A 12,552-nucleotide genomic window follows, 5' to 3' on the forward strand; every position below is an offset into this window, starting at 1 on the left:
ATAGGCTAACATGCACACTTTAGGTACTAATTTGAACCTTTTATGTACTAATACACAACCCTTAGGTACTAATTTGTACCAATTATGTACTTATATTCACCCTTTACCTAAAATATACTATATATATATATATATATATATATATATATATATATATATATATATATATATATATATATATATATATATCAAGAGTATTGATGAATAATACTTCCAATCTAATAGAAAAGTGATTTTTATTTTATTTTTACTTTATTTATTTTTTAACCAGAAATTGCTAGTGCTGTTTTTGTTTTCTCATCAGAGGATTGTGTGATTAGCTTAGCAACATGCTAATGGAAAACTCTATTGGAATTTATTTTTAGTAGAAGTAAGCTTCACACAAGATGCTGTATTCATGTGATGTGTGTGTGGATCAGTCACTTTTGAGGTTCCATTTCAGTTTTGACGTTGTCTTACAAAGGAGTTGCCTATGAAAGCAGTAAACAGAAGGCAAACAGATACACATTAACTCTAAATGAAAAAGAAGCTGTTTCATAATGGTCTTACACAGCAAAAAATCCTGTTCTTACTCTTGGTATCTTGATCTTGTTTTCCAGTAGAAATATCTAAACATATTTTAAAACGAGATGAATTTACCTCAGTAGCAATCTTGCACAAATATGAGTGTATTGTTTCAATGGCAGAATTTGTCTTGTTAGGCAAAAAATATCCCAAAATGTTTATTCTATCTATCTATCTATCTATCTATCTATCTATCTATCTATCTATCTATCTATCTATCTATCTATCTGTCTGTCTGTCTGTCTGTCTGTCTGTCTGTCTGTCTGTCTGTCTGTCTCGGTCTGCCTGTCCCTGTCTCTCTGTCTGTCTGCCTCTGTCTGTCTGTCTGTCTGTCTGCCTCTGTCTGTCTGTCTGTCTGTCTGTCCGTCTGTGTGTCTGTCTGTCTGTCTGTCTGTCTGTCCGTCTGTGTGTCTGTCTGTCTGTCTGCCTCTGTCTGTCTGTCTGCCTCTGTCTGTCTGTCTGTCTCTGTCTGTCTGTCTGTCTGTCTGTGTCTCTCTGTCTGTCTGCCTCTGTCTGTCTGTCCCTGCCTGTCTGTCAGTTTGTCTGTCCCTGTCTCCCTGTCTCTCTGTCTGTCTGCCTCTGTCTGTCTGTCTGTCTGTCTCTCTGCCTGTCTCTGGCTGTCTCTCTGTCTGTCTGCCTGTGTCTGTCTGTCTGTTTGTCTCTGTCTGTCTGTCTATCTGTCTGCCTCTGTCTGTCTGTGTGTCTGTCTGTCCATCGTTATATCATTCTATGGTTCTGTTGTTCTGTCTCATTTTTTATTTCAGTTTTACTTATTTTTCAATGTTTCTCTCTTGTACACAACATAGACAAACTATCTTTCTGACGTTCTGTTATTTTCTCGTTTTTTCAATTGTTTTATCTGTCTATCTTTCTATGTGTTGCTCTATCCTTTGTTCTGTTTATATATTATTCTTATCTGTTGTTCTTGATTTGTTTATCTTTTTCTCTCACATATTTACACATATGGCCTGATTTCTATGCTCTTTTAAAGGCTCTTTATTACAATTAGATGTAGTTGTTGTTGTTATTTTATCAGATGTCCATTTGAGTGTAGCATTACTGAAGATCGTCTTAAATTAACCGGCTCAATTTGATTCATCCTATTTGAGATTGTTAGCCTCCATGTGAGCATCATGACATAAAGCGCTGTTCATCACTATAATCTGGGGCTCAAATACAGTACCTCTCTATTTCTCTCTCCTTCTCTCTTTCTCCTCTCCTCACTGGATCATGTCATTGTGGGTTAGCTCCTAATTACTCTCTCCCAGAGATGTTCCAAATATTCCCCTGGTGCTAATATTTTTCTGCCTCAACGACTCATTATGTTGTTTGGCAGCCTGAAACATCAGCCTTTCAATGTCTGAGCGTCGCGGCTCATGTACAGTCTTCCACCTCTACACCTCTCTCTCTCTCTCTCTCTCTCTCTCTGCTGGTCCGTTTCAACAACTACTCTGGTTGCCGTGGCATCGCAGGTTGTTCTGTGCCGTGTGAATGTGCCTGTAATCATCTATGTTATAGATTCAATATCGTAAGGCCTGAGTCTCATGTCTGCTCAGCTTCTGTTGATTGCACACATATTATCCACCCCTTTCAGGCATCATTCTGCTGTAAGGTCGATCTGCCCAGTCTATCCTCTGTCTACTTACACTGTCATTTCCTTTCTGTTCTTTATGTGATTTTTTATTTATTTAATTTTTTTTATTTTGTTAAGGAATCAAACTGGGAAAGCATAAAACCACACTGCATGTCCTGGAGTGGTGAGCTTGAAAATGCATATTTCATATTATACATATATTTGTATTATTCTTTACAATAAAATTATATATATATATATACATATATATATATATATATATATATATATATATATATATATATATATACATATATATATATATATATATATATATATATATATATATATATATATATATAGATATGCATACACACACACACACACACACACACACACACACACACACACACACACACACATATATATATATATATATATATATATATATATATATATATATATATATATATATATATATATATCATTATATACTATATGTGTGTGCACTGGATGTAGTTTCTAGAAAACAAATACAATAATAAATTACATATATTATATTATTAATGTATATTATATTACATTAAATTGTTTCGCACTTAGATTAATATTAATTTAAATGTAATTATGATTATATAATTTTTACTGAAATAACACTTAATACTGAAATAACACTTAATAATACTTATGTACTGTATATATATATATATATTACATATTATACTTTTTATTACTCTTACTTGTATATTAAAACTACAACTTATATATGTTCTAAATTATTAGATTAAGAAATTAGAGAATTAAATGAAAAAGAAAGTCATCAGATTGTTAAAAAAAAATTAATGAATTTAAAGTGACAGAAATAAGAAATAATTTAGAAGCAGATTTAAGGAAAAGTCTGAACACAATTGCTCTATTTTCAGTCTAGGAGAAACAACTGAGATACTAATGAGATCACTTTTTATTTTAATGACTGCACATTCACATAGAATCATCTTAACTCTCTTAGTCTTGAGTATTTTGCTAGGTAGGATGTATTGAAGTCGAGGACATCTGTAGAGGACAACATGGTGGCGTCTCAGTGCACATATTTTGATGTGTGTGTGTGTGTGTGTATTGAGACAGTGTGAGGCGGGCAGGTTTAGTGTTGCGTCTGTTAGATGCATGTAATGCTTCAGCCGTGAGCTGTGAGAGGAAAGTGTCTGGAAAACACAGACTTCATGGTACATAGAGCGGCCTTGATGTGTCTTCAGCCCCTCACAGAACACATCTCAACCATGACATCCGCCTTTATGTGTTTCAGTATAAAGAACCGTCCCAGAACTAGAGCAAAGTGGAAAAGTCTGGTCTTTCATTTGACAAGTTGTTTTTATTTTTTGTAGCGGTTGTGTTAATGTCCTAATATTGTATTCTGTTTGATTGGATCATCCTTGCTGGGAATTTCTTCCTTTGGCCTCATCAGCATGTGAATTATTAAACAGTGTAAGCAAAGTTAATAGTCAAGTGCTGACCACATGCCTCAGGATTTCTGGGGCTTCTTCAGCAATCCTTAATCCACCAATCAGGATGTTTGCTTATTAATTTTTTTAAATGCTAGGAAATGTTGGAGATTTGATGCACTTCTCAAGTCAAAAGGGACAGCATTCAGTTCTCCGCTGTTTTTCAGCACGTGTCCTGCAGGCCTGGCCAGCTTCGGTTGGGTTTCTGAGAGAAGCCTGCAGCTGCACTTTACTAATGGATTGTTTGTGTGTATGTCTGCACTGGAGGACAGCATAGGTAGCCTGCCTTGTGCTTTAATGCGGTTTGCCATAATGAATGCATTTCCAAATTAGATGAGGCTTTTTTTCTCCCCATTATTTTCTTTTGCTCATCGCGTGGTATTGATTCAGTTGCGGTGCCCCCTGAACTTGACCTTGCTTGGGCTGGTCAATGTCAATATCTTGTACTCCTTTGCCTTTCCTCGTCAGAGCAAACTATTGATAGTTGCATTTAGCAAGTGGGACTCCCAGGATCTAAAGATCCATACGAATTTCGGAGGTGTCGGAATAAAGCATCAGCCTCTCGTGAGAACCAGAGAATAGCACAGCATCCTTGACTTAAAGTCAAGATGAAATCAAACTGACCGGGTGCTTGATTCTTTATCCTGAAGAAGATAAAATGTGGATGTCATTTCATGCTCAACACAAAAATATTTAATTAGATTTGTATTATTGGTTAATGTGTGTGTGTGTGTGTGTGTGTGTGTGTGTGTATATATATATATATATATATATATATATATATATATATATATATATATATATATATATATATATATATATGATTAATAGTGTTTTTAATTATTATTTTAACTGGTCTCCAAGCCTGGTCTGGCTGGTCCTTTGGCTGGTTTTAGAGGGGGTTTGACCACTTATCATGGGGTTTAAGCAGGAATGTTTGTGATTGACTTGACAGAAATACATTGACAGGCGACAAGGTTTTCCAGTTAAAACAGCGGGTGTATGTTCACCGTGTTTTACTGCCATTTGTTTGCTGCATCGGTGAAAATGAATGGCTTTTGTTCTTGAAATGGCTCTGCTTTGAGGATAATGCGAGCTGTGAGTGTGATGTCGCTCTGTTTCGCTCTCCGTCGGTTTTGATACGGATCGTGAGTGGACAGTGCTTGTCAGCTGGAGAGCTTGTGTCCCGCTCTCCCCGGCCCTCTTATCTCTGTATCTGACACAGTTGTTTCTGCTCGTGATGAGAGGAAACAGCACAATGATAAAATACCAAATCACTTCAGCGGGAACTTCAGAGCCCCTACAAGCTTTCCATAGGCATTTATTCCTCACTGAGCGCCTCTTCAAGGTGTAATCTAGCATCTCCGTAGCAATTGAGCTGGAGATTTCCACTCGCGCCCTGTGTTTTAGACACAGAGATAATACCAGTCGCACTGAGAATAGTGAACGGGTTTGAGAGCTCACTCTGTAATGCATCAGTCTTATGGCTTCCTGTTTCAGAGCTAATTATGCAGATAAACTGATTTTGAGTTGCTGGTCACCTGGACTGGTGTCAGAATGATGAATTTTAAGGGCATTATCATGAGAATATATTTTCATATATAACTATATAAAAGAACACATTACCAGATGCATCAATCAAAATACCATGAAAAAGTGTATCTACACTATATACAGTATACTGTATATACCATATATATACTGTGTGTGTGTGTGAGAGAGAAAAAAAAAATATATATATAATTATTTGTTTTACTAATACTTTTTGGTATTGAATTATTATTTAAATATAAATGTTGATAATAATAATAATAATATTTTATTATATTGTGTACATTTCTTTGCTGTAATGAAATTCAGTCTACTAAAATTGATTCACTGTAATGAATTGGTTAATTATTTTCTATGAACCAGATTTGTTTCTCATCAATCATGTGTTCTTATATACTTTTTATAGCAAAATATGAAAATACTTATATACTGCTGCTCATTTTTATGTTTTTTGATTAAGTTATGACAAAACAAAGACATTGCCGAGAGTCATTATTATTGATTATTTAATTGTATATTAATAAAATATAGTGGAATATACATTCCACATAAATTTGTACAAATAAAACAAATTGTGTTTACTGAAGTAGCAAAATATTAAAATAATTCAATACTCCTATTATTTCTATATTATTGACTACGTTCCTGATAAAGACAAATTAATGAGATATTTTTTAACCAAATGAATATTGCTATTTATTATGTAATATTATTACACACATGCAATAATATATTATATACATATTAATACAAATATTACATATTATTAATATTATTGTGTTGTCATATTTCCCATTGAATAGGAAGTTGTATAGGACTAATCATTAATAGACATGGATTAAAAGCCAAAAAGCTCATTTTTTGAATTCATAGGGTCTTTTAAAAGCTTTCTATGATGGGCAGGTTTTGGAGCAGAGCTAGAGAGAGAGAGAGAGAGCGGGTGAGCGAGGTGTCATTAGCGCAGAATGAAGTGGCTTAAATTTTGATGATATAAATGAGGAGAAAAGATGAGCATGGATTATTGAACACATCATCATGAAAACTTAAACCAGTTAAAAGAAACTAATTAAAACAAATGTTTCAACCTCCATCTTCACGGGCATCACTTATTCAGAGGCCTTCGCGAGGAGAGCGATCCAGCCCTGTCATTATCCCAACCACTGTAAATTATTTAATGAGATCTGGCCTGGGAAAATATTAAGAGCAGATTATGGATTGAAAAGACACCGGGTGGGAAGGAAAGATTTGACTTACAGTTTCAAATGTGAGAAAATCTCGATTATTCCTGTGGAATTGTCAATGCGTACAGTATTTTGTGATATAGAAAAAGTGCATTTAAAGTTTGACCCATCTAAGAATTCAAATAATTTTGTATGCATTTAATTAACAAGTTATTGTGTATTCTGTGCATATATCGGTGTAAATCAATGCAATTATATATAGTAACTCTCTTTTGACGTTATTTGGCACACTTTTTTTAAATTTGGAAGTTTTAATTCTGCCAACTTGAACGTTTATGATGAATATGTCTGAAATGCACTAATTTTATTTCATTTTATGGCCACATGACCATCTGGTTCCTTAAACAGATGAAGTTTAGATTTTCTGAACCTTTTCTGAAAAGGGAATGTAGACATTTGAGCTCTTGGAAGTGTAATTTAATTCCCTTGATGCAGACTTTGATGAAGGGGTTGGATTCAGTGAAACGTTGAACTCTAATTTCCATTTGCCCTGATTTCTCAGTATTGTGGGATTGGTTTATAATCTTGTGAATATCATTGTGATTCTTTTGCGATGAAGAGTTTTTGTCTGAAACGCAGGCTTGGGTTTCTGCTCTTCTCTTCGAGGGACGTTTGCTGCATCTAAAGACGAATGAACAATGAAACAAGAAGAGTCTGTAATTTTCTGAATAAGCTAATGACATGCTGTGTTCTCACAGCACTTTTACATGCAACTATACAAGTGCACAAGATGTTGTGGTGTGTGTGTGCATGATAGAGCTGTCACTTATGTGAAAAAATCATTTTTGATTTTTAAGACATAAGTGATCATTGAATCAATTGTAAAATCGATTTTCCATGTCTAAAAAAAAAAGACGTTTCCATTTCCAACGCCAAATAACGGACGAATGTAAAGAGAGCGCTGGAAACGCACAAGTCAGCATTATTTCTTATTTATTGGCATTAAGTTTCGTGCAGAATAACAAACGGCAACAGGAGTGCAACATTCTCGAATAAAATATATGCAGAGTGGACTGCTGCCATAACATAAATGAAAACCATAAATGAAAAACATTACTGCAGGCTTCAACCAGGATGCATTCATGATTTAGGCAATTCAAAAATCTCCACATTTAGTTTAAATAATGATTCAATCCATTTCAACCAACTGTTCAAAAATGAAACTTTAAATGGACTTACTTGAAGTTGAGAACAGGCCATGTGTGTTTTTTATTGAACGTAACCGACAACTGGGCTAGACGGCACTAGGCAGGCATAATGAAATGCGCAAAAAGGCTAAACCCATTACAAACTATTGGACAGGTAACATTAAACAAGTCGATCAACATTTTCGGGGTCCAGAGCAGAGCATTTTTTATTCACTATATGTCCAGCTGTTGAGAAGACGCGCTCCGACCGCACTGATGTCCCAGGGACAGCTACTACTATTTCGTACTGCCAATCTTCCACCACAAAAGCGGGTCGCTGTCAGCTGGCAATGGTGGCTCGTTTTCATAACTCATCATGCCATTGCCCTTCATTTTGTTTGAAAACACTAGATGCAGCGATTTAAACCGTAAAACTATAGGCACGTAAAATTGCTGGGTATTTTCTGTCTAGCTTTCGCGACGCCTACTGCACTTTCGGAATTCTCTATTTTCTTTTTCTGCTTGTTTGTGAGTTGTGTTACATCTATAATTTCTTTAATTCTTTTAAAATTAATAGTGTACATATTTGGTTAAAATCGATGCCCTATTTTCATTTTTGGTTGGTCCTATCGAATGTGCAATCGATTTTCAAACCAAAAATGACAGACCCTTGTGCATGATGGGCCGTTCAGTCCTGATCGTGATGGGACTCACTCCTGTTTAATGAGAGCAGATGTTGAAGCAAATGAACCAGGTGAAACATGGAGAAATCTGACATTGTTCAGTTTAAATCAGTGACCCCATGTAGTCTCCTTGTCTTATTGTACATGATTTATTTGAATAATTTCTTTAGCATGTAATAACTTTCTCCACCTCTCTTTTCACATGACATTATGAATCCCTCTTATTCATTTTCTCTCCTCCAAACCACTCTGATATGTAATGGTATATTTCATGAATTAATTAATTTGTGAAAGATAAAATTAAGTACTATTTTATTGTTTTAAAATTATGTACTAGTTTTTTTTACCTTGTTTACTTATTTATTTATTTTATTTTATTTTATTTATTTTTGGGAAATGAATTAACTACAAGTTTGAAAACACCCTTAATGTAATTCAGTTTAATGAAATACCTTTAATCAACTAGAAATACATACATTTATGCACGTTAAAATGTCTATGAGTTGATTTTACTTTAAAGGGGCCATATCCTTCTATTTTTAATCATTATTATTTTCAATTTTAAAAGTCTTAATTTAGTTTTATGAGAATATTTTCCACCTTCTTTCTCACCCTTGAAGTAAACATGCTGTGAATGTAAGAATTATGTATGCAAATGACTATTTATAGCTATTATGATTGACTAACCTCTTTGCATTTGAATTGAGTTAAACATTAGACATTGCCTGTACAAAAAGATTTCGTTTCGAGGGACAGATATACTTTCTGAATTCTGTGATTTTAAGGACTAAGAAGTGTTTTGTTGGGACTATCTTGACTGATGTTCCCCAGTTCCCGGAAAACATATTCCCAGTCCTCATCAGATCCTGAAGGACTTGCCTGATCGCTGTTTAGCATGTGACTTAGCATTCCTTAACACATAAGGATTATGCGACTTCCCATTGTGCCGTTCATTGCTTTGACGTTGTCTGTGGCTTCCGACCGCGAGAGCATTGACAGCTTGATGAATTAGACCTGACATTTGCCAAAATAGCCATCCTGCATGCCAGCTGCCAGTTGAGCGTCTACACTCCGTTAATTGAATTGGCAATTTGTGTAACAGTACCTGCCCCTGAGCCTTTGGTGAAGCCAGGGACCGCCATTTAGCTCCAATAATCCAAGACTAGGGAATAAGAGGTCTAAGCTTCACAAGAAATTATTGCAGATTTAAAATGACAGCCTGATGCCTTGCTGCCAATTTCGAATTCATTAACAATAGCAATAATGTTGACTTATAAAAGTGAAAGTTAAATTGACTTTCTAATAGCGCAAGCGATTTGAAATTGTCACTGCGGCGAGTAACAAATTGCATTTATTGCAGTCTTGAACCAAATGCTGTTTGTGGTGTGGCGGGTATTGAAGACTAGCATTACATATTGAAAGTGTCAAATGGAAACAATATTGTCTCATAATAAAATGCCAATAGTCTATATCAGACTTGGTCTGTCCATTTGCATGTTCACAAATTGGCGTCAAGGATATTGCGTTTATGGGTTGGCGATACTCTGAATGAAATCGCATCTGCATATATGTCTTTGACAGTATACCTGTACTCCATACACCAATCCTGTGTATTTTACAGTGCTGTTACTGTATTTTGTATGGGACGTATTAGGTCAGACGTGATGTGTTTGCTCGTGTTTCTGGGGTAATATGTTTGTATGTTCTCAATCTGCTGTGGCAGGGAGCTAAACTAGAGGAGATGTATTATGGAGAATCATGGCAGGACAGACATTGTGTTGCCTCTGTGCTCCCGCGAGCTCTTCATTCATATATCATTTGCGTCATGAACAAAATAAAGCAGATTAATAGAGCATAATTCCTGAGATCAATATGCAATTATATTAATCTCTCTGCTCGCTCGTGCGGCGTGCAGAGGAATGGCGACACAGTCGTTGGACAGTATTGAGTATAGTACTTAAACCAGGGGACCTGAGAATCATTTAAGATGCCTTTATTTACTATTTTTTGTGCACTTGCTGCTTTTCGCTATCTGTAAATGTCTTAAAATCATGGATCTGAAATTGGTTTTCAAATGCATTATGTTTGTGTTGATGCGTCTGTTTAAACCTTGACATGTCATGTGACAGAGTATTCAAAACACCACAGATTAGGCTTCAAGATTCAGCCCACTTGGTTTGTACTTTGTTTCGATGAGCTCATCTGTGGTTCAACATGTTCCCATTTTTTATTGTGAAATCTAAAAGCTCCTCAAGGTCAAGGAATTTGGAGGACGTGCGGCTGATTTCCATGCGGTGGTCTTAAGTGAAGATCCTTGTGTGATGAGAGCTGTTGTCTGGAGATGTCTTCTTTAAGTACAGAGAGGAGGAGGAGGGTAATTTGAAGCTGGTCAAGTGAACTCTTAACTTTGGTATATTCTTCATTGAATTGCTTGGACTGCTGGTTTTCGGGATCAGATGCCTGCTAGAGCACATTATATGCTTTGTTCACACTGGGTTTAATTCAGGTTGCTTATTCTATTTCATGTTTTTGTTGTTGTTGTTGTTTTTTATTATTGTGTGGGACTTATTTGTAATTGAATTTAATATTTTATTTTTTTTTATATTTTACGGTGTCTTTTCTATGTTGTGTGGGACTTTTCTTTCTTTTTTCATTATTTTGTTTTAATCATTGCTTTATATGAGGAATATTCACATATATATGCATGTGCATGAATGCGTGTGTCATGCTGTGTTTGGTGTGCAGGTATGTGTCCTCGGGGCGTGAGAGCTCCCTCTGCTGTGTGCTGTGGAGCCGCCGTGTCCGAGTCCCACCAGCTCAGGATTGTTTATGTCTCCACCCGTAGTGGTGTCTACTGACCCCTGCACTCCAGGGACAGAGATGAGAGCCCGTCTCTCTCTCACTCTCCCTCCTCCAGCTGCCGCTGCCCTTCCCGCTCATGTTGTGGCACGAATGTTCCTCCGGGGCGGACACAGAGCTTACCGCTGAAAGCATTACCAGAGGGGAAAAGTGTGTTTACCCAGCTTGAGGCTCTCTGAAGGACAGAGGCCTCTCATTTGTGTCTCGGCCCCTCTCGTGCTGCTCACCTGGGGCACCCGTCCTCCTGTCCCTGTCGCGCCCTCCCCAATTTGCAAAGCGTTGTTTGCTGCTGGTCCTTGAGAATCCTTAATGGCCGTTCAGTGCTTTATTACATCATTAATTGCACTTAATTCTGCAACATTACCCGAACGCCTGGCCAGGCTTGGAAAATGAAGTACACTTTGTTATAAAATTCTCTATAATGAGCTCTGGTGGGACAAGGTCTGTTAAGTTTGAAATCACCCCAGGCCATTTTTTAGCAGAGCCCGAGTCGACTTTAAAGTTGGAAACTTGGAAAAAATGCCCTGAGGGCGCTGTTCTCCGGGTGCTTTGCAGCTCAATGGATGTGGCGATATTAGTGCTGCTATAAACAGCGGGCTTTGTAGCACTGAGCCTGGCTGAATATGCAGAAGGGAGTTGTACCGAGGCTTTGATTTGCATCTGTGTATTTACAGTACCGGGGGCTTAGTATTACTGGGGCAGAAGTGTTTATTCAACAGTTTACCCTTTCTATTTAAAATCACACAGGTGGACTCCATTCCCAGGTTGGTTTGGATTTAAAGGGAGGCGTGCGTGCGTGTGCATGCGGACACGAGTGTACTCATGCTGTGTGCTTCTCTCCGCAGCTATCGGCTCCCAGAGGAGGCGGAGCCCCAGCACCGCTGCCGCAGAGATCTTTGAGCCTCACCTCGGCAGCCACATCCTGCAGGTAAGATAAGATTTGAACTCTTTCAACTGTCTTTATTCATCCAAAACACCCTGATGTTCTTGGTTTGAGACTAACATTGGGTATGAAGATCATAATATGCATATTTAACATGGACATTAGGTAATGAGCAAGTTGAAATGTAATCATGAATATGTCTGTTCCTCTCTTTTTAAGAAAGCAAACAAACAAAAAAAAAGATCTGTGTGAGCTGATTATCTTCTTGGAAGGTTTTTTTTTTTTTTTTTTTGTTACAGGGGTTTGAAATAAATAAATAAACTTGATCATTAATTTAATGTTTGTAGATTTTCTTTGAGCCCTGACATTTGATTTAAACTTCAGTAAATTAAGTATGTTTCAGTAAAACAAAAGAAAAAAGAAAGAAAGAAATTATACCTGAAGTAAATTGTTATTGGTCAAATTTACATTTCAGTTGAATCAGTGAGTTAATGTAGACTATACAAATTATTTTAAATGCCATTTGTGGACAGCTTATAAAGAATTACTGTAGCAAAAGCTAGATATTACCA

General features: G+C 36.5%; 1 protein-coding gene across 1 annotated transcript in view; it reads left to right on the plus strand.

The window, feature by feature from the left end:
- LOC113072607 (neuronal PAS domain-containing protein 3-like) overlaps positions 1-12,025 on the plus strand; it is a gene marked incomplete at its 3' end in the record, with an annotated part of 32,885 nt that extends 20,860 nt beyond the window's left edge. Inside the window, exon 2 of the mRNA XM_026245596.1 lies at positions 11,943-12,025. Coding sequence (XP_026101381.1) covers positions 11,943-12,025 — 83 coding nt within the window. The remainder of the gene's footprint in view (positions 1-11,942) is intronic.
- Positions 12,026-12,552: the final 527 nt, after the last annotated feature.

The sequence above is a fragment of the Carassius auratus genome, unplaced genomic scaffold, assembly GCF_003368295.1.
Source record: "Carassius auratus strain Wakin unplaced genomic scaffold, ASM336829v1 scaf_tig00009642, whole genome shotgun sequence".
Lineage (NCBI taxonomy): Eukaryota > Metazoa > Chordata > Actinopteri > Cypriniformes > Cyprinidae > Carassius > Carassius auratus.